The sequence below is a fragment of the Athene noctua genome, chromosome 3 (assembly GCF_965140245.1).
Source record: "Athene noctua chromosome 3, bAthNoc1.hap1.1, whole genome shotgun sequence".
Lineage (NCBI taxonomy): Eukaryota > Metazoa > Chordata > Aves > Strigiformes > Strigidae > Athene > Athene noctua.
The window spans coordinates 81,418,756-81,444,461 of record NC_134039.1 but is presented as its reverse complement, the minus strand read 5'-3'; the positions used below and the strand labels follow the sequence as shown (position 1 = coordinate 81,444,461).

General features: G+C 39.3%; 1 protein-coding gene across 2 annotated transcripts in view; it reads left to right on the top strand.

The window, feature by feature from the left end:
• Nucleotides 1-23,222, top strand: part of CDC123 (cell division cycle 123) — a 39,768-nt gene extending 16,546 nt beyond the window's left edge. Inside the window, exons 7-13 of one of the 2 annotated variants that reach the window (XM_074903491.1) lie at nt 398-446; nt 2,817-2,892; nt 5,854-5,976; nt 9,709-9,737; nt 15,806-15,934; nt 17,775-17,912; nt 18,727-23,222. In XM_074903491.1, the coding sequence (XP_074759592.1) occupies nt 398-446; nt 2,817-2,892; nt 5,854-5,976; nt 9,709-9,737; nt 15,806-15,934; nt 17,775-17,912; nt 18,727-18,753 (571 nt within the window). In that variant the 3' untranslated portion in view covers nt 18,754-23,222. The remainder of the gene's footprint in view (nt 1-397; nt 447-2,816; nt 2,893-5,853; nt 5,977-9,708; nt 9,738-15,805; nt 15,935-17,774; nt 17,913-18,726) is intronic. The other variant, XM_074903492.1, reaches the window with a different exon arrangement.
• Nucleotides 23,223-25,706: the final 2,484 nt, after the last annotated feature.

The following is a 25,706-nucleotide window of genomic DNA, read 5'->3' as shown; positions in this document are numbered from 1 at the left end:
AACATGCTGCAATGAAACTACATTAGATTGCTCAAGTTCATCTGGTTCCTTGAGAATCCAGTTATGCCAACATAACAATAAAGAGGGAAGGAGCAGCGCTGTTGATTCAAACAAAAAAACCTCACCAATGAATAAACACTCACATTTGAGCCACATCCCTGTCCAAATTTGAGTGCTTCCAAATTACAGTAGATAAAAAGAGGAGGGTGATTGGTTCCCCCCGCTGATAACTGTCAAAAGGAGGTTTATTACTGATGCATTTAATTTACTAGGTTTGTATGTCTTGGAGATAATTTAACAGTAGCTTTTGTGATTCACAGTTCAGGGTTATTTTTCTCACTATCGCTAAAATCTCATATGTAAAGCATATTTTGATGCCTGTGCCTTACTTTTCCAGATTTATTCACTGTACTGATGATTCCCCTGACCCTTCCTTGGACTATGAGGTAAGACTCTTTGCATGATTTCTAGGTAATTTAAGTGAATTGCTCACAGGCAGGCAGCTATTTGTGCTTGGGCATTTGCCCACAAAATCTGTTTTATTTATTTTAATTGTGTTGTTTGGGCGGTGTGGGGAAGCCTGGTTAAGCACTGCAGGTCATAAGTTCATTTAATTACAGATCAGAGACGAGCTAAAGTTCAAACTTATGAAGCTTCCTTTTAGTTTCCTCTCATGTCTGTCAGGTTTTGCCAGGAAGGACGAGTTCAATAGCTGAAAGTCAGATATTCCTGACAGCATGCTGCTTGTGTATATCACAACTGAGGTTACTATGCGAGAAGCTAACTGTAGTGGCTGGGGACATCCTGAACTGAAGTATTCTATCATATTGTGTTTCATATGCTTGTTAGCAGTTCAAAATTTTAAGTTAGCAATGTAGACATTAACAATGCTTCAAACTGTTCATGGGGTGCTATCACTTTTGTAATAACATCTAGTCATGTCTCTAATAATAAGTTTTATTTAAATATAGCATTTGTCATCATCCTATGGGCTTAAAGGGCTTTAGAAGAGTGAATGAACTCTGTTTTTTTTAAAGCACTTTCTTAATGTGCTTTAAAAATACAGGACACCTGAAAGTTGGAACGAAGAATTTCACGTTTACTCGGTAGTTAGGAGAGTCACCTTTGATTATTGAGGTTTTTCTACTGTGGTTGATACGTGTTGGGAGTTTCCAGTATCCATGAGCAGTAATGAAGGCCCTCAAAGTAATGGATCCATCTGAATGTGACTTGGATCACAATGACCCCATGCAACACTTGGAGGACAGTGGCTGGAAAGGTGGCACTGGCGGCAAAGGACCTGAGGGTGTTGGTTGACAGTCATCTGAACAGGAGCCAGCAGTGTGTCCAGGTGGCCAAGAAGGCCAATGGCATCCTGGCTTGTATGAGAAAGAGTGTGGCCAGCAGGACTGTGTGTTTGTTCCTTTGTGCTCAGCATTGGTGAGGCTGCATCTCGCATACTGTGTTCAGTTTTGGGCCCCTCGCTACAAGAAAGACAATGAGGTGCTGGAGAGTGTCCAAAGGGCAGTGAAGCTGGTGAAGGGTCTGAAGCACAAGTGTTATGAGTGGCTGAGGGAACTGGGGGTGTTTAGCCTGGAGAAAAGGAGGCTGAGGGGAGACCTTATCGCTCTCTACAACTGCCTGAAAGGAGGTTATAGCGAGGTGGGTGTTGGTCTCTTCTCCTAAGGAACAAGCAACAGGAGAAGAGGAAGTGGCCTCAAGTTGCACTAGGGGAGGTTTCGACTGGTTATTCGGAAAGATGTCCTCACTGAAAGGGTTGTTAGGCATTGGAACAGGCTGCCCAGGGAAGTGGTTGAGTCACCACCCCTGGAGGTATTTAAAAGATGCGTAGATGTAGCACTTAAGGACATGGTTAATGGTTGGACTTGATCTTAAAGGTCTTTTTCAACTTAAATGATTCTATGATTCAATGAATACTTAAGCTTAGGAAATGCAGAAATTTGAGAAAGTGCCAGAGATATATATGCTTTAATTACCAGGCAGTCTGTCCTATTGATTATAATAGTTTGGTTACTATTTCTATCCTGTGTCCTTATTTTAACTGGTTTGCGCCTTCAAAGGCGTCACAGAATTCTGCTTGGGTGTATACCAGAATAGAGGTTGATTTGGTTAAATTTAATTCTGCTCATCAGCTCTTTTGACTAGGAAGCAAGTTTCTGCCAATTCCATGACAGATTTGTTGTGTTGTATAGCAGGTTTTTTTTGTTTTCTCTGCTTTATCATTAATGCAACTTTGAAGTTGTTTCATAAATAATATCACAATTCTAAATACCATACAAAATGGGAGAACATAAGATAATTAAGGTGAGAAGGGGCTTCAGGAGGTCTCTAGTCCATTCTCATGCTCAAATCTGTTTAAGCAATGAGATCAAATCATGTTGTTTGGCATTTTATGAAATCTGGTCTGAAAATCCCGGTGGATGAAGGCTGAGCAGCCTCTGTGAGGGAGTTGTTCCAATGCTTGACAGTCCTCATGGTGGAAAAGCTTATGTCCAGTCTGAACCTTTCTACTTTAAACTAGTTTGGCTAGGTGGTCTTTCTTTAAAGGTGCCTTCCAATGAAAAGCATTCTGTGATTCTATGAAATTAGTATTAAGTCTAATTGCTTTGAAGTATTTGCTAAGATAGTTATGTGAATTGCAGGTTAAGACTGGTTTGTTTTCTTGTATTGGGAATAACTTCAGAGGTCATCTTGTCATTACAGCAAAACTGTAGCTCTAGAAGGTGTACCTGTTGACGAAAAGTTGCGTGTTACCTTTCTGAAACAGTACTTTAACATTTGTTTTTCCTCTATAGCTTGTTCTTCGCAAATGGTGTGAACTGATCCCTGGTGCAGAATTCAGATGCTTTGTCAAGGAAAACAAGCTTATAGGTGAGGATTTTTGTAAAGATAAAATTACTAGGTGAAGTTCTGAGGAGTTTCTCCGATTCCTTGAATCGGCACTAAATATGAAGACAGTTCTTTAACACGCATCATTTCTGGAATTACGCTTTCTTCTTCTTTCTGTAATTTAAAATGTGGCATGCCTCATTTCTCTTTCCACTGTCATTGAAAGCCTGATGGCAGCGTGCTCAATATTACAGTGGGAATATTCTTAATTGTAATTGCTAATTCAGAAACTTCACCCAAAGGCTTTTTCATAAGTGATTCTTTTATATTCAGGAGCAAATTGCGTCATCTTCAACTTGCAGAATGAATACAGAGGTACTTGAGTATTATGCTGATAAAACATAACCACATGTGGATATTGTACACAGAAAGTTGGGGAGGTCAGAACATGGCCACGGGTGTATGAGATGTCTGAGCTCATATTATATTCGGTGTAGCTTAGTCAGAGAACGTGTTGATCTGTTACTTTGGTTCAAAATCCTAAGTGTAAAACGTTTCAAGTGGCACTGAACAGCTAGGGTATCCACAGTATGCAACGGGCTGGTGGGTGCATCAGGAGAGCTGTGACAGCTGGAGGACAGGCAGATTGTGCTAGAGCATATATTTTAGGCAGCTCTGGGGTAAATTTAGCTGAATTATGCTCCTCTGGAGGTATTGACTGTTCTCTGCTGACTATAACAGGAGCTTAGACATCTAGTGCACATACAGGTGCTTGAACTGAGGGGTTTGATTTCAGACTGAGTGCTGTTCTGGAGTTTGAATTTGTTTTTGGTGTGGTCTACTGTGGAATCTTAAAGATGAACAGAAATATGAATAGCACAGGACTGGTGCACATTTGTCCTTAACAAGATTGAATCATTCTGCCTAAACTCCTCTAACAAGGAAATGTTATAACAATGATGTAGCAAAGCTCTAATCCAGATTTTATAGGAAGGAAGATGATTTTTTGCTTTAAAATGAAACCAAGCTTGCTCATCTTGCCTGTCTCATACCTACATATTCACAAGCACCAAGATGCATATATACAAGTGGTCTGTGATGGTATGGAAGGGAAGGGATATTGGCTATCTAGTCTTCATTGTTTCTCCTGGTTTCTTCTCAGCATGGTGACTGTGTGCTTGTTTTGGATGTGCCTCTTCGTAGCTGTTAGGAGCTGTCAGCAATTTGTCACTCCATCCTGTCCCACCTCTGTGAATCACTACGAACATACCCTCTGTTCTTTGTTTTCTGATCTGGGTGTCCTGTGGAGCTGCACATAGATGTTTTGGGATGTGCTAATCTAGGTACTGACCCACATACTGTTCTCATAGCCCCTTTATTTGGCTGTTCCTTCTGGTGCTTGTATGTTCATCTTTCCATCCGCTCCCCATTCATGCCAGTTGCAGGGTTTATTACGGTTCTCTGTAACAGAGTTTATGTTGCTAATAGCAGAGATTCTTCATTAAGCTGGTATTGTTTAATGGCTACTCACATAGCTTTTTGAAGAGGGAAGAGCTGAATCCTGTCCTGTTATGTTCTGCTGGAACACCACAACTGCCAGAGATATGCATCACTAAGAACATCTAAAACATTTGCATATAGATTTATTAGAGAATATATATAGCGATACTGACTTTCAAATACCTCAAAGCATTTGTACGCTGGCTAATTAAACACTCTGTACGTTTCATTACTAGGTTTTGAAACCTAGTAGATCTACCAATGTGGGTTTTTTTTTAGCTAGCACTCCAGCTGCATTTCTGAAGACAGTTCCAAGATTTTTCACAGTATGTTCCCATGCTCTTAAAATTAATAAGCCTGTCAGTCAAACTAAGGAGTGATACTTGCAGTGTAGTGAATGAATTTCCAGTTACACATCTGCATCCCCTGAGATGCCACCATCTCTTGGTTGTTGTTTTTAGACCTGAGTTAAGCTTTGTGGTGATATTAATAATTCAAAGTTCCACTGACATCATAAACTTTATATGAATTTTTTTAAACTTTGGAGGTAGTCAGCATTGTCTTACAGTAAAACTTAATCTCTGTGTTTTGTATATGGTTAAACCAGCAAGCTGCCATCATTGATACATCCTTCTTGGGGGATTCTGGCTTTTTCTTACCCTAAATGGCATAAGTTGCTCATTCTGCAGTGATGGGGCAGGTCTTGGTTCAACATTTGTCCAGCAGGGTATTGCGGTGGCTTGTGTTGACACATCCTGTATGAGAACTTCTGTAGCCTAAGATGCATGCAAGTGTATAATCCTGTTGATGTCAACTTAAACTGTTGTCTTGTAGACAAACAAATGTCAGAAATTAAGAGCTTGGGATGTTGCTGGGATAGTTGATCTAATGTCAGATATGCAAGAAAGCCCTTAAGGGGGCAAAGGAGAGAATTAAGGTACTAGACTGCATGCAATCTCATTGATTTTAGGATTTAAGGTTTCACCTTTGGTTCCTTACCAAACAAGTATGTGTTATTCCACACTTAAAAGATTGATTAAATGAGAATCTGCATGATGTGCTAGGATCTATCATCTTTGCTAATGTGCAGGCTACCCCTTTCATTTGATGGTTCCAAATTCTGGTTCCTACATCTGACATGCAGAACAGAAAAGGTATTTGACCGGAGTAACCAGAGTGGGTAAAACTGGAAGGAAAAACAGGAACTGGAAACATAAACACAGGCAAAGTTTCCTCCTGAAATTAAAATAGTCAAAGCATGTACATATAAAATGAGGCTTACAAAATGTAGGACAGAACTGCTCAAGGAAAAGATTCATAATGGAAATGCTTTAGGTATAGGAGAATAAAGCCAAACAGTAAGTCATTGGTAATGGTTGAAACTTGGGAGAACCCTGTGTTCCGAAATGTAAGTTATAGCATGCATGTCTAATAACTACATTTTGTCTGGTTCTGTTTTTTGCATGCCTAAAGCTCTTTATAATCAACTAAAACCATTGACAGGTATATCACAGAGGGACTACACTCAATACTACGATCATATCTCTAAGCAACATGAGGAGATCTGTAGATCAATACAGGAGTTTTTCAAGAAACACATACAGTATAAATTCTTGGATGAAGACTGTAAGTATCTTCAATTAGCAAGGGGATCATGGGGGAGGGAAAGAGGATGTTTATGAAGGTTTTTAAATACTGATTGCACGCATAGTTACAAAGACTTAAAAACAGAAATGAAGGGTCTACCTCTTTGAAGTTCTTTTGCAGCGTACTGGGAGGTTTGAAATTGAAAGGACTTGCAGGGCAAACTCTATAGAAATGAGACCTGTCCTCCTGCCCCCTTGCTGTTGCTGAGCCAGCTGTGTTTCCTCCACAGTGCACCGAGCTGCAGTGCGCTAAATTCCAATTTGCTGCTGGAGATCAGTGTTAAAACAGGTTCATCTCAATAAATAATGGCCTCCCTAATATCTTAAGTCTGTGGATATGCACCACTGTCTTCATAGCTATTGCTTTCACAGGGCTTGGTTCTTTTTAACTTGGAAGAGTCTTATAGCTCTTGTGGCTAGAGCATGCAGAGCAATGTAGCTTTTGAATGACTGTAAAATTGACAACAAAAAACCCCTGAAGAAATAGGCTGGAGCTTTTCAGCAAAACACAATGAATGAGTGAAAGATCCCTTCAGAAGGAGTAATGAATTACTTTTTTTTTTTTTTTTTGAAGGCTTTTTCCCCTTATACTTGTTTTTAATTAAGAAGAATTCTAAACCTGAGAAGTGAGGTAGGAAATGCATAACAAAAAGCATTCAGCTGTAAGAAGAATAGTTATTTATAAAGATGTTGTCAGATGTTCACTGCTGAATTATTGATGTATTCCTTGAAGAAAGCATTTGTGAGTTTCTCTTCAAGAAGTTACAATAATTTCTCCATGAATATCAATGCATAGCAGTTTTGCTGCTGAAACTTTTGACTAAAGGCCATGGTATCTGATACACCTAAGCAGCCCAAGTAAATTGTCTTGTTCTTTAAATGTGAAGCCCTTTGCAAATTTTATTGGAAACAGTTTCCTGACATGGTTTAGTGAGAATTTAATAGTGTTCCATTGTGATGGGTGATCAGTAATTGTGAAAAATATGATGAAGAAGTTTAAATTGGGTCTGGCATGGACCAAACCTCAGTTTAATAAAATACATAAACATAAGAATTGTCTGGTGGATGGATTGTCTTCTATAAAGCTTTGAAAACTCTACCTTTAGGTAAGTTTTGATCATGCCTAATTATTTTGCTGAGCCACCAGAGCAATCAAATAGATCTGTCCTGTCTGACTTCTGAAAAAGTTACTTTCTAATGCCAGTCTCTATTACATTAAAATTCTTAATAATTTGACTCTGGACAGTTCCTTTTATTTCAGTCCAGAGTTCTCAAGGACCACTGCTTAGAGAAGACTAGTAGTCTGGAAATCAGTATGCTGATTTAATAGGTCCATAGCCCTAATGTTTTGAACTGAGATCAGTCATATAGATCTGACATTCTGATTACTGTCTTAATTTTCCTCTGTGTGCCAATGTAATTTTAGCTGATATGTAATCAACTGATAGATAAGAATTCAGGGCACTATTTTTGGAAATTCATGCCTAGATTTAGGTTCTGAAACTGCTGTCTGGTGAACTGAAATGTCTGAAGTGTCATCTTACGTAAAGGACATAGAACTGTGCCATCTGGGTTACCTTCTGGAAAGAGGAGTTTTCAGGGTGACCTTCTAGGATGAAGGTTTGTGAACCTTTTGTCCTTAGGCACTAAATGCCAGTGACTTGTCCATCTGTAGAGGAATGCCATGAAGAAAATATTTTTACCACCTTTCATGCATTCCCCCATCATATCACTGACATACACTGACATCATATCACATCACATACACTGTCAGGTAGCCCGTACGTTGTTAACAATAAAAATCTGGGTTTGCTTGTTTGTTTGCTTTTAGAAAGAAAGGTATTATAGCTTTTTTCCTGACTTCTTATTTCTTTGGGGATTTTGATGATGTTTGTTCTGCTTTTTCCAGTTGGTCTGGTAGCATTTCCAGATGGAAGAGTTGAGTCAGAGCAGCTGAAGCATTGCAGAGTCAGAGCAGTAGGATAACAGATGGGTTGAATGATTTATAAATACTTCTAAATGTTGTTAGAACCTTCTAAATACCTTTTATAAGAGCCCAGTAAGAACAGTGTTTTGGAGGTGTTGATTCTTACTGTAGAGTTGAGCCTTGGCTTACCTTTCATTTAGAGCAATTGCTGGTAAAGTTTTACTAGTCTCACTGGCACAGACACTCCAGCTCCGAGGTGGTCCCTAAGAAGAGGGAACAGTTCAGGTTTTCTTCTGTATTCAGTGTTTGTGATTGTCCCAAACTAGCCACTAATGTGCAATCAGTCTTAATAGGGATGTAAATCCCACTAACTGCTGTTAGCCTCAATGATTGCCATAGGGTTGCTTTAAGCTGACAGGCTTTATTTTATATTAAAGCTCAGATGCAAATTTTCCATTAATGGAGTATGAGTGATTTGAGTACATGTTATAGGCAACAAGTTCATTTGAACAGCTGAAGAAGAAATCTAGGGTTGCTGTACTCCTCTTTACACTGATGACTTATTTAGACACTGAGGACTTGTCTTGAGAAAATACAGCACTTAATTCCAGAGTGACATTTTAAATTGACGTAACTGAGCTTGTGCAAAAAGCTGTGTGGATTTTTAAGCTATATGGTCAAAAGCAGTTATGTGACTGGCTTTGGTGTTGTTGAATTGTGGTTTGCCCTTAGTGCAGCCAACTTCACATGAAATGTTAGATTAAGCTGCTGAGTAGCTTTACGTACATGGATGTGATCAATCAACATCCCTGTTACTGACGGGCAGCTTCCTGAGTAGTCGCTGAGGCTCAAGTGTTCTTCAGTCATATCCTGAGTTTAGTTTATCCTGCACGTATTGGGAAATCTCTTAGCTGAAATATTCCCTTCCTTATTAGTGAAGGAAGTGACAATACATCATTTGTCTGAGGCTTTTCTTAATCTGTCTTCTTTTTTTTTCTTCCTCGCTTTCTTTCTGCTAAACTGGTACAACTTCTGCGTGTAGTCATGCCTGAATGCTTATCTGTCGATTTCCCTAGCTGAATAGAAAGACAAAGATTTGTTTAACCATACAGAACAGAAGCTAATAGAAAGATGCATGTACAAAGATTCATGCTTAATTAAGTCACGGGGAACGACAACAATGGAGCAAGGCAGCTTTGCGTCAATCACCGGGTATCAAAGGGTCTGTTTGAAAAAGCTGTTGATAATCAGTAGGTGGGCTGTATCTGCTCTGGGTTACATTAAACATAGCCATTTCACTGCCACCTCCTCCTCAGCACACCCACCGACCCCTTTGTTCCTGCAACCTGTTTGTCTTGTTATCAGCTGCAGTCCTAATCTCCTTCAAGCAGGAACTTTCTCTTATTAAATGTTTGTGCAGTGTCTAGCACAGTGGAGTCATGATCCTTCCCTGAAACTTCTCCGTTTGCTGTAAACCAAACAGCAGTAATGTGGAAGATAAGCTTTTCTCTGTGCTAAGAGTTTATCAAATGTTCTGTGTTGGGGGTGAAAATTAACAGAAGAAACCAACATTAAATGGAAAAAGCCAGAGCTGATCTCTCAGTACATTAACAGTAGTTCTTGAAATGTTTCGATTCCCTCTTGGAAATGAACCTGATTCTGGCTTGCAGTTCTTTAGGCATATTGACTTTGCAGATTGTGCTGTGTACACTATTTATTCAAATTTAGATGTGTTCTGTGAAATTGTATATCTTTAAGATTAACATTTTTTTTTCTCCTTTTCAGTTGTTTTTGATGTGTACAGAGACAGCAGGGTAAGTGAACAACAGGTTGTATATAATTGTTTATTCTGTGGAAACTTCCTGAAATGCTACAGAGGTGAAGCAAATAGTAGCTTCATCTTCCTAGAAGTGGTCCTGGCAAAAAGCAAACAAACAAATCCTACTTCATGTTATCATTCTGTTCCCCTGGTCTTTTTCTATGTTAGACACTGTCCACAGTATGAGAATAATAGGATTAGGGGTGTAAATATGTCTGCGTCAGTGATGTAATTATTTAGTAAATACCTTCCAGAGAAGTAATCTGTCACGTAACTTTGGCTTCAGCTGCAATTCTGCCAGGTCTGTGGATCTACTGAAGGCTATTTAGCTTTCTTTTAAGATGGGGTCTTAATCAATATGCAACATTACTAAATTGTTTTAGCAAAGCACTACCTGTTGCTAAGGTTTCCTCTGCATAGTGGTTACTCTGGGTGCTTTTGACTGAAATGTATCTGCACATTCAGCCAGAATGGCTGGGATATTTAAAAAAATAGGGCAGATGTGATGTTTTGCTCGCTAAAAATAAATTGGGGGATTCTTACCACCTTTTCTTCAAAAGAAATCATTCCTTGAGCTGCTGCTTTTTTTTTTTTTTCCCTGTGATATTTTTCCCTTATAGCATCTGAACTCATCAAATCTAACAATTTCTTTAGATTATCCTTGTGAGGCTGGAAAATTATAACTTGTACTTCATATATGAAAGTCTAGGCTTTGAAGGGGTAATTGTCAAGAGAGTATATGAATGTGGTGTGCTCAGTTTGAGACTGATAGAGGCTAATTTTTTCTTTTCAAACTGCTGCAGCTGTGGTTCAGAGTGCTCAGCAAATCAAAACCCTGAACATTCAGATAGTGATGGAGAGAAACGTCCCATCCAAACTTTAGTTGCCAATATCTGAGTTAGTCACCTTGAACTCTCCTAGTGTCAGTGGAGAGAAATAGGTTAGATGAATTGTGCTTGAAAGGCACACACACGTTATAATCAGACAAAGCCAATTTTTATAAAAATATATATATTTTTATTTTGGTTCAATCTACTTAGGGTGGGAAGCAATAGGCAAAGCAGCGCTGGTGCATGGAGAGCCGCAACTCTGCCACATGCACACCGAGTTCAAAAAAACAGAGGTTTTTTATACTTCTGTGCCACCGTCTTTAACCAATCCTCTCTCATCAGATGATTGTCCTGCTTTTTCTCCATTGGGTCCTTTGAGATGCTTGAGTCTTTGTCCTCCTCCTATGGGGTCTTTTGGAAGTCTCGAAGCCTTGGTCTCTTGGCGTGCTTTTCTCCTATTGGATCTTTTAAAAGCCTCATGATTCCATCTTTTGGCGGGCTTTTCTTCAAGCAGCAGTTACAGGTTATCTCTAGGTGGGGGGGGGTGTTCTGAGAAGCAGTTACATATCAGCTCTAGGTGATGGGGTTTCCAAGAAGCGGTTTACCTATCAGCTCTAGGTGATGAGGTTTCCGAGAAGTAGTTACATTTTTCCAACCGAATGGCATACTTTATATTTTATCCATATATATTCAAACATTCATTGTAATATAGGTTATAGTAACTGCAAATCATTTCAAAACCCACACAGGGTACCATATTCTATTTTTACAATACTTTAGACAGCAGGATAGTGTGGTTTAACATTTACAGATCATTCAAACCTATCATACCCGCCTTGCTTAACTTAGCAAATTAGTTACAATAGTTTATTACACACACACACACACATGTATTGTTTCAAAATGCAACCACAATCAAAAATGCATTATGTAGCCTTAAATCACAGTCTGATTTTGGGAATCACAGTCTGATTTTGGGAATCGTATTAGTGCATGAGAAGTAAGTCTTTGTTTTAGCTTAAATTTCGTTCCAAATCCTAAATCAGAAATAATAAAAAAAAAAAGCTATATACTTTTGCTATATAGATGTATGAGTCTCACTGTTAGACTTGTTTACACTTATGGGTTTGGAGAGGGTCTTTATTTGAGTTGAGTTGTATTTGTAGTAAGTCCTGAGTCTAACTTTGAATGTTGATAAAGTATTTTGTAATTATGTAATAGGAAATCGTGGCATAGTTTGCAAATCAGAAACTAAACAGGAATATGTGTCATGTGGAAAACAACTCTTGTACTGTTACTCAGCACAACTTCTAATGTAGGTACCTAAAATTAGGCTATGGGCTAAAACCAGCCGTGCTGAATGGTAATGGAAATTACCTGTCCAGGCTCAGATTGTCATGCTTGAGGATGCTGTCAGGCAAAACAAGGAGCAACACTACAGTATTGAACCAGGTTCTGCTGTTGGGTACTCTGCCTCACAGCTGAGGCATGAAGACGGATTGTTTAAGTGAAAGGTTTCAGCCTGTGTGATCTCAAAGGAGCAGTGTTTCTTCATCCGTCAAGATAAAATGTATCTGTTTGTAGATATCTCTCTGTGCCTTCTGCCCTCAGGTCTTGCAAACTGCCAGATAGCCCTTTGTGTGTCAGATCCTCCTCCTTTCACACATACTTTTGTGGTTTGCAACTGTATTATTCATCGTTCCCTTTGTATGTGGGTTACAGGCAGCAAAAGAATATTGAGTGTTGCCGAGTGTGATTAATTTTCAGAGCCCGTGCTCCTCATCAGACTGGTTGCACGGCAACCTCACCTACAGAATGAGAGAAATGTCCAGTGTCTGCTTATTTTAAATTCTTTCAACTTTTTAAATATTCAGCATGGAGAAGCTTGGGTTTTGATGTGGTTGTGAATAAGAGCAACCCCCTCTCTGCGCTTGCTTTAGTTACTTGACAGACTGTATGGAGTAGGCTGCCCAGGTCCTGATCATTGAGTTGCAGGCTGCATAGAAGCAGTGGTGGCCTGGTTGAGAACAAGCTTTTATGTGTCTGCCTTTCCTGTTACACTCTCTTTGCCGAGTTAATCTGAGCTAGTGCCTGACTTTGCAGACAAGTCATCTTTTAAGGAAAAAACACTGCCATCCAAGCTGGATGGCCTGGAGACCTAAACCTGAAGAGGTTATGTTGCAGGACTGGTAGCCTGTTTTCATTTGGATCCACTTCTTTAATATTTTATTTTCTGCTAGCAGTCCACAACTGCTGTGCAGGCAGCTGAGAAGCCTGAGAATCAGCTCTGCTGTTGCTCTTTGTGTATCTCCCAGATGTTGAAAGCTTTTAACCATGTTCAAGACAAGTCACTGTGGTAAGACAAGGAAGTGCAGTGAGTGACTTGAGACCACTGCTAGCTCACAGCTGCTCTTGTTAATGTTCAAACCAGTGCTTGTGTATCTGCCTTGTGAGCGTTGGCACTGTACATGAAGGTGCAGCTGGAGTTAGGGAAATGTAACAGTTCGGTTTGCATTTTATCTATCTCTTAACTTCCCTTAAACAGTCTTTGTCATAGGCACTTTCTTTCAGCAGCATGTTGCTTAATGCTTTAGTAAAACAGTGTGAAGCTGACGTGGTATGGTAAATCGATTGGTTCCTGTTTTCTTATTACATAAGAAAAAAATCTTATGTAATGCAGGTTGGGGTTTTTTTCCCTCCCTCCAGATATGCACAACTTTGCTCTCCTGTATTGTGCTTTTCTGTGCTCTCAAATGACAAAGGTTACTAACACTGGAAGATGACAGATGAATAGCTTTACTACTGCTCTTTAGATACACAGTGCAAGTCATCTGAAACTACATTTAAATCATGACATTGCGTATAAAACTTGAAAGAGAGTTTTAGCTTAAGAAAAGACAGTTTGGTTACTGACCCAGAATTATACACACTCCTTCTAATGAGCCCTGAAAAGGGATATTTCGTTTTGCCACTTCTCATCAATTTGCAGCTACCAAAGTTCCGTGCAGATTTAAGACCGTCTCAAGGAAACAGTTGGTGGTGTCGATGATACACTGATGTCTGCAGGGAGGGAGAAATACTGCTGGGTGCTCACAAAAAACAGGTGTTGCTTTCAGTTGTCTCAAAACCAATTTTCATTTTTTTCCAGGGTGCATTTCTTTTGTAGAGAAACAATCTTGAGTTCCTATGAAAAAGCTGAGTTCGGTGTATATGGGGTGAGGAGGAGTCTCTGTGAAAGCTTTTCATAGGGAAGTCCTTTAATAAGTATATACATTTCTGATGCAAGGAAAGATTCTCTGAACTGCTGGACGAACTTTGCCAGCCATTGCTTTTGTCTGTGATTAAACTGGTTCATTAGCTTGTTTTTCTAGTGTGATAGAATGAATCTAAAATTACAGATTCCTCCTCCTGCTGCCTTGGAGCTAAGAAGATGTCCCCATTAGCAAAAGTAAAACATCACTTATAATGAGAATTTGCGACTGCCTTTTGAAGAGGAACAGAGATGGAAAATGATAGCAGAGCTTGCCCCTCTTCGCTCTCTGCACCGGTGGTGTCAGTTATTAGTGCAGAGGTGTTGCAACTTAGCCATGCAGATTTGTGCTTCTTCACCCTTCCAAAACAAGTAAGAAACCAACCAGATCTGTGTCCCCACATTTCACAGTTCCTTTCGTAGCTGTCTGGTTTCAGTCCTGCTGTTGCAGTGCATTGCCTTCTTAAAATTTGCCCTGCAAGAGCTGTGCCCCGTGGTTCTGCCCTGAGAAAGAGAGATTTGTGAAAGCCTCTGTGCAATCACACACTCTCCAGGCGGGTGCTGGCTCAGTTCCAGTTTACAAGTAATATCAGTGGTTTCTCCTGTGCTGGGGCTGCCCCCACCTGCACAAGTAACTCGCTGGGGATGACAACAGACCAGCCAGAGTGTTTCTGCTCTCTATTGTAGGGGTTTCCATAATGCGTTAGTGCCTGTGGGGGTGGCTTAGGTCGTGTGGGTAGGGGAGGAAGTCTCCAGTTACTCTGTGACTGAAGGCTTCAAAAGCGTCTTTGCAAGTTAGAGACCGAATTGCTGTAGTGTAAATCGTTGAAGATACTTGCTGTTTGTACCAAGATAGGGAAAATCTTTTAAAGAAGGAAGATCCTTCAGGAATGAGGGAAAGAAAGAGAAAGCAAAATAAGTTTTTAGTCACTACAGTTTTCAGGTTTGGTTTCCATTTCCAGTTGATCTTTAGAAAACACAACAAAACCCGTCAGTCCTGCTTATGTTACAACCTTTTTCTTTATATCTGATTTCTTCCAGATGTAATGCTTGTTTTGTAAATTCTTACTAGCAGTTGTAGTCATGTTTCATTATAATTTATTATGTTGTACTTTATTAGAGTAGCTAACACTTTCTTTGGTAAGAAAAAATGGCCCTATGTTGGGGGTTGTATCTTGAGATGACTCAAGGAACGCAAACTATTTCTTGCTCCCCTGCAGACACCTCTGTTACCTTTTAATTAATGTTTTGTTAGTCTCTCTGCTTTAATTTTTCAGTTAGAAAAACAGACATAGTGTTGAGCATACTACCAAATCTGTTTGGAACACAAATGTATTAAAGATGAGGCAGAAGTAAAACTATTCTGGACTACTAGTAATGGCTATATTAAAAATGTCTTTAAGTTATTCTTTATTTATCTTTATCTGTGCACAACCTTTTATCTTTCATGATCTCCACTAGCATTTTGCAGATGCTGCTCTATATTTTTAGGGTCCGTTCTGAGGCCAAGAACAGCAATTCTTCTAGGTTGCTGAACATACAGCAGTACTAAGGTGGCTTTTGATGGAAAGCAAAATCTCTTTTTGGGTGGGTTTGTTTTGGATTTTTTTTTTTCTCTCTTTTTCTCCGTTCCTTGTTCATGCTGTCTGGGGATCTTGGAGGACTGTGGGGATTAGACAAAACTTCTGTGGTCTCAATCTGACAGCACCTTGCAGAGAACTGAATTGAGGTTGTTTGAGCTCTGTCTGATCTTCTGTTTAAAAAAAATAAAATCAGTAAATCATAGCTTGCTGTGTTTTAAAACTGTGTATAATGTGAAGGATGTTAGAATATTTTAAGTGCTTAAAACCAGGTGATTTCAATTCTGACATCTTTTTATCTAAAGGCAAAACATACTACAGTAATATAAGTATATGTGGGGTTTGTGTTTTGTTTCGGTTTAATTCTGTGGCTTGTTTTAATTCTTCTATTGTTCCATTGCAGGGGAGGACTTGGTTAATAGATTTTAACCCATTTGGGGAAGTAACAGACTCCCTGCTGTTTACGTGGGAAGAACTGACCTCTGGGAAAAACTTGAAGGGAGACCATGATGAAGGGGAAACAACTGAACAGGTACAGCTGTGTGATGAGGGAGGCTGGCTAATATATCCAACTGACCTTATAGTGGGTTTTGTCTTTCCCTCTTCTTTGCCTTCCCTCTTCTCTTCTTTGCTTTCTTCCCTCTTCTAGTAAATCCAATTGAAGTAAATGGATGTCCTTAACTCATGAAATGTAAAGTCTTTGTAAGTAGAATCTACCTTATTAGACAGTAGTTAATCTCAACAAGTATCCTTGCTACTTTTAGATGAAGGCAAGGGAATTTTTAGTTCAAACAGTACAAGCTCATATTACAGCTTTGACCACATTGTGAAGATGCCCTGAAACTTGCGTATGCAGTTTCGTGCTCCTTTCAATTTCTCTTAAAATCTGTTACTTTTCTATTTAATCATTTAAAGTTCTGCTTTGTTCCTGATAATCTGTCATACAGTTTCCCAGATCTCCAGATTTATGTTTGGGGGGAGGCAAAAAGCAACTTAACTTCTGTCTCTTCCTCATATCGAATACCCTCAGGGAAACCTTGTCCTCTGGTTGAACTCCCTGGACTTGCAGAGCAGGGCTTTTCTATCCCTCTTCCAAGCTGCATTGCCTCTGTAAAAACAAGTAACTTCCTGTTAATACAGAGAGGAATAGTCTTCATTTATTTGTACTCCAGCTTTTTTCTGACTACATGCTTGAGACAGAGTCCTTACATGTTAAGTAGTCCTTGGACAGCTGCTTAGAAGATACGAAGTAGCATGTTACTGGATCTTGGGAAACACTTGGTAGTTGTCTGAGGAGAGAAGGCTAGTCAGATAGCATGGGCTTTTCTTCATTTTCTAGCTGTTAAACTGCATTAGAGGTAACTGAAATGACATGCTTTATTGAGCTGATTTTAACATTTGAACTTTGCTTTAGTTCTGTCACCATTTTCATAACCCATTGAAAGGGAAATACACCACTCTACAGGCTGTCATTCATCCTATTTTCTCTTAGTCTCACCGTGTGGCTGTTGCTTTATGAAAACCCATTCAATAAACCTTTCTGCTAAAAGCTGTGTCTCCTTTATTAAAACACACTCCCAATTCTTGAGCTGTCCATGGGACACCTGAATTTTGTTTTGAGGATTTCTTTTCTCAGTGCCAGTTTTCTCTGGTGTAAGCCTGGATGAAAAGTCGAATGATTTCTCTTCATCAGCTTACATCCAATCACAGAATCTGGTGTGAAGTTACTGATCTTCTGTCTTTAAAATGAAGCTGCTTACTGCCATACAGTGGGTATTAATCTTGCATGTCAGTGTGTAGAACTGAAAATTATATCGTTACCCAAAACCTGTTGCTACAATTGAGTGTTTAGAGATATTTTGGGGGTATTTTTTTTTTTCCACAAGTGAATTGGTTGGAAAGCTTAGAGCATCATTTCAGTAAGGTTATATTTGCAAACATGGGTTTAAGCAAGGAACCTGTGAAGGCAAGTTTAGGGATTCTGTTGTAAAGATTTTCTTTATCCACATATTTATGGAGGTACTATTGCCCAGAGTTCCTTATAGCTCCGTTATTACAGCTGTACAGTTATTGCGTTACTGTTATAAGTGTATCTATATTAAATGCATTAATAATGAATACATTGCAGAAACTTTAAAGTGAAGGAATGAATTTCTTTATTCGATTGTTATTAACATTTTAACTTTTGCTCTTAAGTGGGCAGAGTTTTTAATATGAAAACTACAATATTTAGAAAGTGCAGGTTTAGTTGTATGAATACCAAGCAAACTTATTGGCAAAGTGACTCAGACAATCTCACGGAGGAGTTTGAGAAGCATCGCTAGCTTTATTCACATACACTGTTCTTGTCTTATCCAATATCTTTTCTAAAGGACTGTCCAGTTTTCCGTTGTACGAACAGTAAAGTTACTGTCCAGCCTAGTCCGTACTTGAGTTACCGACTGCCGAAAGATTTTGTGGACCTTTCTACAGGAGAGGATGTTCACAAATTAATTGACTTTCTTAAACTGGTAAGAAGCAATGAAAACAATTTCTGACCTTCCATCTTTATGAAATGGCAACATCAAAGTGCCTGGAATTGTGCCTTTGTGATTAACGTAGGTTGCATAATTACAGAAAAAGTAATGTATGAAGCCATCATACAATGTATTGTTGGGTTGATTTTTTTCTTTTTTTAAGTGATGAAGAGCAAGCTTTCATACTGATCTCACTTCAGTTAATTAATTCTATCTTTATAGAAGCAATGAATGTAGTTTCACAAATCTTCCAGAAGGACCTAGCTGCTTTCTTTCTTATTTAAATGTAAATACAAAAGTAGTAAAAATGGAAATGTATTTTTTGAATGCCTGTAGCTCATGCTTTTAAGAATTTCTTTAAAAGTTAGAAGATAAGTATATTAGGAAAAAACCCTTAAACACTTGTTTCTTTTTCAATACAATTTATTTGTTCCTTTGATGAACAGTGACATGAAAACGTGGCATCTTTGTAAGCTAGGGAAGGGAGGGCAGGTTGCCTTCATCTAGACCACTGACTTCTGCTACCACCATCATGTTTTCTGGTTCTTGTGTAGTCTGTCGGTTAATGTACAGGACAAGTCTTGTTCTTTACTGGAAATAAAATCCTATAGTTTGGGATGGAGGAGAGGGTTGATACTGCTCTGCTCCATTTACTGGAAACTTTATCTCTTACCATTCAAAAAAAATCTTAGAAATGCAATCATTGTCTAATATCCATTGTATCTGGAAACACTTGTCATGATTTATTAGTGATCTTACTTCAGATAACCATTTTCTAACATTATAAACTCTCTTGTTCCATTGACAGAAAAGAAATCAGCAAGATGATGACTGAGGTATCAACAAGCATTACACTGAATTACAAGCAAGAAATGTGGCAAAAGCTATATTTAACATAACTATTAAGCTATCAATTTAAAGAAAACCTGCTTTTTATAGTCAATGAAAGAGCTGAAGAGGTGTTCATCCTGTGTGTCTGTTGGTTTATATAAAAGTACTGAAAAGCTTTTTCAGGAAAACATGAAAGGTCAGGGTGAGTTCTCACTGGATTCCAGGATAAATGCATTTATACCATGGTGCAAGCAAGCAACAATCTGAGTGCGACTGAATGACTGCTTTCCCATCTCATAATGTGAAGATTGATGCCACTGAGGTATGCCGTTGGACTCTTCAGTGATAAATGTGACAACATTTAATGCTTGTGCAGTTAAAACATTCTCTGAATTTAGGCAGCCTTGCTTAAAATATAGTCACAAGGAAAGAAAGGAATGTATGTTTTTTGCTGTAGTAACCTTTTAAAATTGTAAATCGTTTTGGGAGCACTTCTCATCCTTCCTTTATGTAAAAAAAGACCAAAAAAGGGGGGGGGGAATATTTTTTTTTCTTTGTTATGAGGGCTAATACCTCATTTCAGAGAACAGCTATAGCTATAAGTAGACCTGAGGTTTGAAAATGTTGCATTTCAGGAATTTGAAATTCTGAATGCTTTTCAAGTAATGTAATAATATTTTCACAGTAGCTAAAGCTATGAAATTTGTTAAACTTCACCAAATTTCAATTAATTTTCATAGTAAAGCTTTCTTTAAACCTATTGTTTAACATAATTACATACCAGACATCATCTGTGGCTTTAATATAAATAGTTAAACGGAACATCAACCTGTAATTTTATATATGGACTCAGACTTGTTTCTTTCATATCACATCTCTAGTTTCTTAAGAGAACTCTTTCAGCTCTTTAAATTCTGTACTCATTTGGTCACTTTTTTGTGTGTGTGTGTAGAAGGAAGCTTGGCTAAATTTTGGGAAACAGAGGCTCTTGTTAACAGAAGCTGTTATTTGGGAGGTGGGGGGAGTTTCAGATGAAGAACCAGCTAAATTTTGGATATAGGTGGTTGCATGGCATTGATAATTTGTTAACAGTATACACAATTCCTGATGAAACGAAAGGACATTTGGAGGTGCTCATAGTACCTGGAAACTGGTTCCTATTTCAAACCAGTTATGTGATACTTTGTGTGTGTGTATAAAGCTGTTCATGTTTCTTTGCCTTGCTTTTGCTGTCAAATTGATATGGTGCTTAGTTACAATCTGTTCTTAGATGTTAAATTATTACTTACTGTCTTTATTTAGCTTCAGTTTTGAATGAATACTTATTCTAGTTAAAGATTATGTGGATTAAGAATCCAGTTCTACCAAATACATTGATGAAACGTCATAGATTAAAGCTTGTGGAGTCTGAGAATACAACATCTAACCTACCCTTGAAGCGATTGAATCTCCTTCTCAATAGCTTTTTGTACACAGATTTTATGATCGTTAACTCAGGGCTGGGCTATACCTAATTCTGCGATACTGTGGGATTTTGGATGAGTTTTTCTCACCTTTATCAGAGAGATTATTTGAGTACAGATATCTCTAAATAAGGTAGGAACTTCAAAACATAGAAGATCGACAAAGCTTTCTTTTTTCTTTTAAAGTTTCTAGCCATAACCTAAGCTATTGTGATGATCTAACCACATTTCCATTACACAGACAAGGCTCTGGAATTTCCAGCAGATTCGTAAATGCTTTTGAACTACAGAGTGTTGTCTTTAAAAAATACCAAATCTTGGTTTAAAGCTGTAAGATAGTTTTCCTGCATCTTTTTTTGTGGGCTCCACTAATTAATTTACCACTATCACAGCTTTCTGTGCTGGATATTCATGAGAACATATATGGTGTCAGGACCAGTTTCGTGTGACCCTGTGCTCTCTAGAGTGTCCCATTAGGTGAGTAGGCTGGAGCAGGAGCCTTTTAACAGTCCTTTGCTTCTTGATGTTATTATTTATCCTGAAAGTGGCATCACCAAGTGAACTGACCACAGTCAGTGCAGAGCTCTTAGACGTGCTGGCAGCCTTCCTACATTTGCAAGAACTGCAGTCTTCTGCGGGTGCTCTGTGTTTATAGTTGAGCTCTTCTAGGACAAACTGCAGTGGAATCAAACAGTGGCCCAGCACCTGGCTCCCTAAATGGCTTTGCTGCTTGCTAGCCTGGGCTGGTCCTCTAGTTAAAGGACCACCATAATAACATGCTTGGCCACTCCTATCTCCTACCCAGTGCCCTGTGGCACAGCTTGCCCCTCCATCCCTCATCAGTTTCAACAGCTGTTTAACATACTTGAAGACTTCTCTTTATAGTCATATGATAGTGATAAGTGAATTCAAAGCTTATTTTTCTCCCGTATGATTTACTAACAGATGACCGATCTGAATTAATGGACTGTTCAGCCAAGCAATCAAACACTGATAACTAACTTCATTTCCAAGTTGCAGGAACTTATGCCATTTCCTCTGGGCTTAGTTTTAATGAAGAAGCATAAAAGGTAGCAGAGCAAAAGTCCCATGTTCAGGTCCTAATACAGAAAGAGTCCCCACTATAAAAACGTGTTCTACGTAATCAGATTCCCCAAAATATCATATCCTTACAATTTAAATACATACTTTATATTTGCTTCTTTTTCCAACTTCATGTAACCAGATGTTGAGAGTTTTTGTCTGCTAGATTAAAGATTCCTCTTGTAAATGAATTTTCATCTCATACGACCTTTTGATCTGCAGGATAATTAACAAACATTCCTCTTGGGGAGGTGAGGTGGCTGATATTGATACATTAAAAATGCTTCAGTTTCATATATGACACTGTTTTAATTCTATTTCAGGTCATCATAAAATCAATTTCTGTCCCTAACCAACATACATAAACTTGAAAATACAAAATACCAATTGTTAGGTCCTTGTTTGTGTGATTCAATGATATGATCACCATTTGCTGAGTTAAGAGCTAACTATATATTCTTAGTTATATGCTTAAAGCTTATATAAAGGTACTTGTAATCTCACCTAGAGACAAACATGAGCAGTTTTAGAGGTAGCATGAAGTCATTTTATACAGACCATATGCTTGTCAGACTCTTAAGAAGTCTGGCTATGTCTAATGGCTCAAGTGTAGTGAGTCTCAGTTCTTGGACTGCAGCTCTGCCAGGAGCACCAAAGAAAAGTCTTTGTTGTTTCACAGCCAATGCTTGCGATATTTAATCTTCCAGATGGATAGTGGGGATCACAATTCCGATAACCCCATAAGCAGTAGCTACTGACATGTACTGGCTTAGTTCAGGATTTGGAATCATGCTTCTGTACTTCTGGGCTGCAGACTGTCCATTCTGTTTATACTCCTTTGGCTCCTTTTTGCAGTGTTGTCCACATCTTTCCTGGCCCACCAATCTAATACTTGGGTGAATGTTAAGATTAGAATAAGCAGCAACAAGGATTGTACTGATCTGAATTTTAAAACCTCTCTCTGTCCACTTTTTCCTCCCTCGGATGATTTTTAGTGGTGCTCTGTAATATCTGAATAAAACCCCTAAAAGTAGGGGAATAATAGCCAGCTCCAAGTCTCAGTAAGATGAATACCACTTGTTGGATTCTGGTCACAGTGTATGACTTGTAAAAATTCCAACTGAATAGAAATTTCCTGTAACTCCCTATGCACTCACCTGTTGCTGATGTCCAGGATGCGGTGCTGGCCAGAAAGAAGTACCCAGTGAGATACAGTTCAGGTGCCCATTTAAGGGCATCATAGACTGTTAGACTAAACCAGCTAGGTTTCAGGCTTTCAAGAGAGTGTTGCCGGATGAAAGGATTCCAAAATAGATAGCATGGAGGTGGGTAGCAGCGTGACACAAACCTGCGTAAAAATACTTCTGGTACCTTTGTGCACCACTGAGTGAGTTTAGCTTTCACAAACGGTCCCAAATCCAAAGTGTTGAATAGCTGGAGAAGAGCACACAGTATCTGTCAGCGAGTATAAACAGGCACTTGGCAACTGGTAAATAATTTCAACCTTAGAGGCCAAGAGTATACAATTCAGGTTGTGTTTGGGTATCGCTTCAAGAAATAATACTGAACTGAAAGACCTATCTTTGACTAAAAGAAGATGGGCCTTAAGGTATAATACAGAAACAGACCATAGTGCTTTTGATTCCTGATGGATACTTGGTAATGCTGATATTTAAAAGCTTAATAAATCTGTCTTAACATAAGTTTGCCTGGGTGTTGAATTAACAGTGTCTTTATGTCTGTTTGAATTTGGCCTCTGTAAAGAGAAAATCTCCAGCTTGTGGTCATCCTGTAATTACATAGAATTCAAATGAGACTTGTTACCATAACTGGGGTATTTTGTGCAGACCTGAAACTTTCTGAAAGGTACGGAGTCCTTAAGCAGAAATGTGTGATTACAGATTTTTATAGTAATAAAGACATTGGCACTGCAGTACAAGTGTTGGGTTTTTTTGCAGGGGAGGGTGGGCAAGGGCAGGGTGAACCTTCTCTGTTTCTGTCTGCGAACTGTTGTAACAATGTACTTCCTGCGTGCTGAGAGGTTCCACTGCTCTAAGGTCCTCTTAATACCTGACCACGTTTCTTCCAATTATGTGTTTTGGCGGGTTGGAGGGAAAGGTTGATTGGCTGGTCGGTCAGAAATGCTGACTTCTCAGAACCTTTCTTCACGAAAGCTAGTTACAAATAAACTGTCAGGAGAGATCTGTGACTCCTAAACAGCATTTCTAGCCAAGAGAAAGAAAACAAATCAATGCTTGTTATATCTAGTCTTTAGGGCTCAAATCTATATTGTGGAGGGGCTTGAAAACGGTTTCTGTCTTAGCTTCTGCCATGAAACTCTATGTCCTGACAGACTGCTGCCCTTCATTTCTGTAGATGAATTATTCATTGGAGCTGGGACTGGCAGAGGCAGGAAAGTGGATGAAGAAACATGTTAAGCTAAAACATCTGTACACTGGAACACTTAAGAGGAACTTGATGTCAATATATGTCAGAAATGGTTGATGGACATTGCAGAGACTTTGGGAGATAAACTGCAGCACTGGAACAGACACACTTGTGGTTCAGGAAAGGCTGGAGGCCTGATGCTGAACATCAACAGTGTCTGTGCTTCCAAAGCTTGGGAATCATAGAATCACAGAAGGGTTTGAGTTTGGGTTTGGAAGGGACCTTTTAAAGATCATCTAGTCCAACCCCCTTGGGCAGTGACATCGTTTGCTAGATCGGGTTGCTTAGAGCCCAGGCCAACCTGACCTTGAACACTTCCAATGATGGACATCCACAATTTCTCTGGGCGTCCTGTTCCTGTTCCTCACCAACTTTATAATGAAAAATTTCTTAACTGTTGTCAATCTAAACTGACCCTCTTTCAACTTAAAACTGCTACACCTTATCTTATCACTACAGGCCCTGGTAGAAAGTGTCTCTGCATCTTTCCTGTAGCCCCTTTAAGTACTGGAAGGCCACTGTAAGGTCTCCCTGGAGCCTTCTCCAGGCTGAACACCCCCAACTCTCTCAGCCTGTCCTCACAGGGGGGTGCTCCAGACCCCGATCATCTTCGTGGCCTCCTCTGGACCTGCTCCAGCAGGTCTGTGTCCTTCTGATGTTGGTGCCCCCAGAGCTGGACACAGCACTGCAGGGGGGGGTCTCATGAGAGCAGAGTAGAGAGGGAGGATTCCCTCCCTCACCCTGCTGGCCACACTTCTCTTGATGCAGGCCAGGACACAGCTGGCTTTCTGGGCTGTGAGCACACGGTGCTATCTCATGTCCAGCTTTTCATCCACCAGTATCCCCGAATTGTGAAGTCTAGTGGAAATGGAAGGTATTTGCTACTTTCTGTGGGGAAAGTGACACAGGAAGACTTGAAAAGACAGAATTAATGTGTTGGGTTTTTTTTCCAGAGGATAGTTTGTATTTCAGAAGGTACAGTGTGTTATTCTAGAGTTGGCTGTTCTGGATTAGTCAGGCTTATTAGAAGTGGTTAAAAAGCTTAGAGTTAATTCAGGTGAAAGTGGCTGTGGCGTTGGCATTTGGTGCTCTTGAAAAGGCAGGGAGATGAGAGGAGCAGAATAAAGACCTCTAAAGGCAGTTTCAGTAAATGTGGGTGTTGGTGCCTGGGTCCATTTGGGAGATGATGGGTGGGATAACTGAAGAAAGGTGCTTTTTTTGACGGCCCAGCAGCAATCTCTTAATGTGAAGGGAAAACGGCATAGCAGGGACTTGTAAGGATCAATCAAAATGAAACTGCAGAAATTGGAAGGAAAGGCACATGATTAAGTGTGAAAAGATGAGGGGATGAAGAAAAAATGATGGATGATTCAGAGAAAACTCATGCATTTAATGTTTTCTTTGCCTCACTATATCCTTTTTACAAGCAAAAGAAGGAAATGAACTAAATTATAACAATGTAGCAGAAAAATTGCAGTTGGAATAGTTATTGGTATGTAGCCAGAGAGAGTATTTTGAGTGAGACCACTATACATTTTATTGTAGGCCTGTATTTTTCTGTAACTCCATTAATGACTGGAGCAGTGAAATAAATAGCCCATATAAAAATCTGCGGTTGTCACCAGCTCGAGAATACACACAGGCACTTTCCAGGGCTGTATCAGAATTTGAAATGGCCATAATATGCAGGAAAAATGGCTTGAAATAACAAGAAGAAATTTGATAAAGTCGAGTGCAAAGTACTGTATTTAGAAGGAGAAATCAGACATTCAAGTACAAAATGGGGAAAGAGCTGGCAGAGCAGCAGTACAGTGGGAGTGGATAAGTTACAGTAGAGACCATTAACTGCAAGGCGATAATAAGCTGTTGGGGGAGGAAAAAGGCAGGTGTCGTTCTAGGCTAGCAGGGGAGAGGGATGGAAGAAATGAGAGAGATTGGTTTGTTTGATGTGGGGATGGTGTAC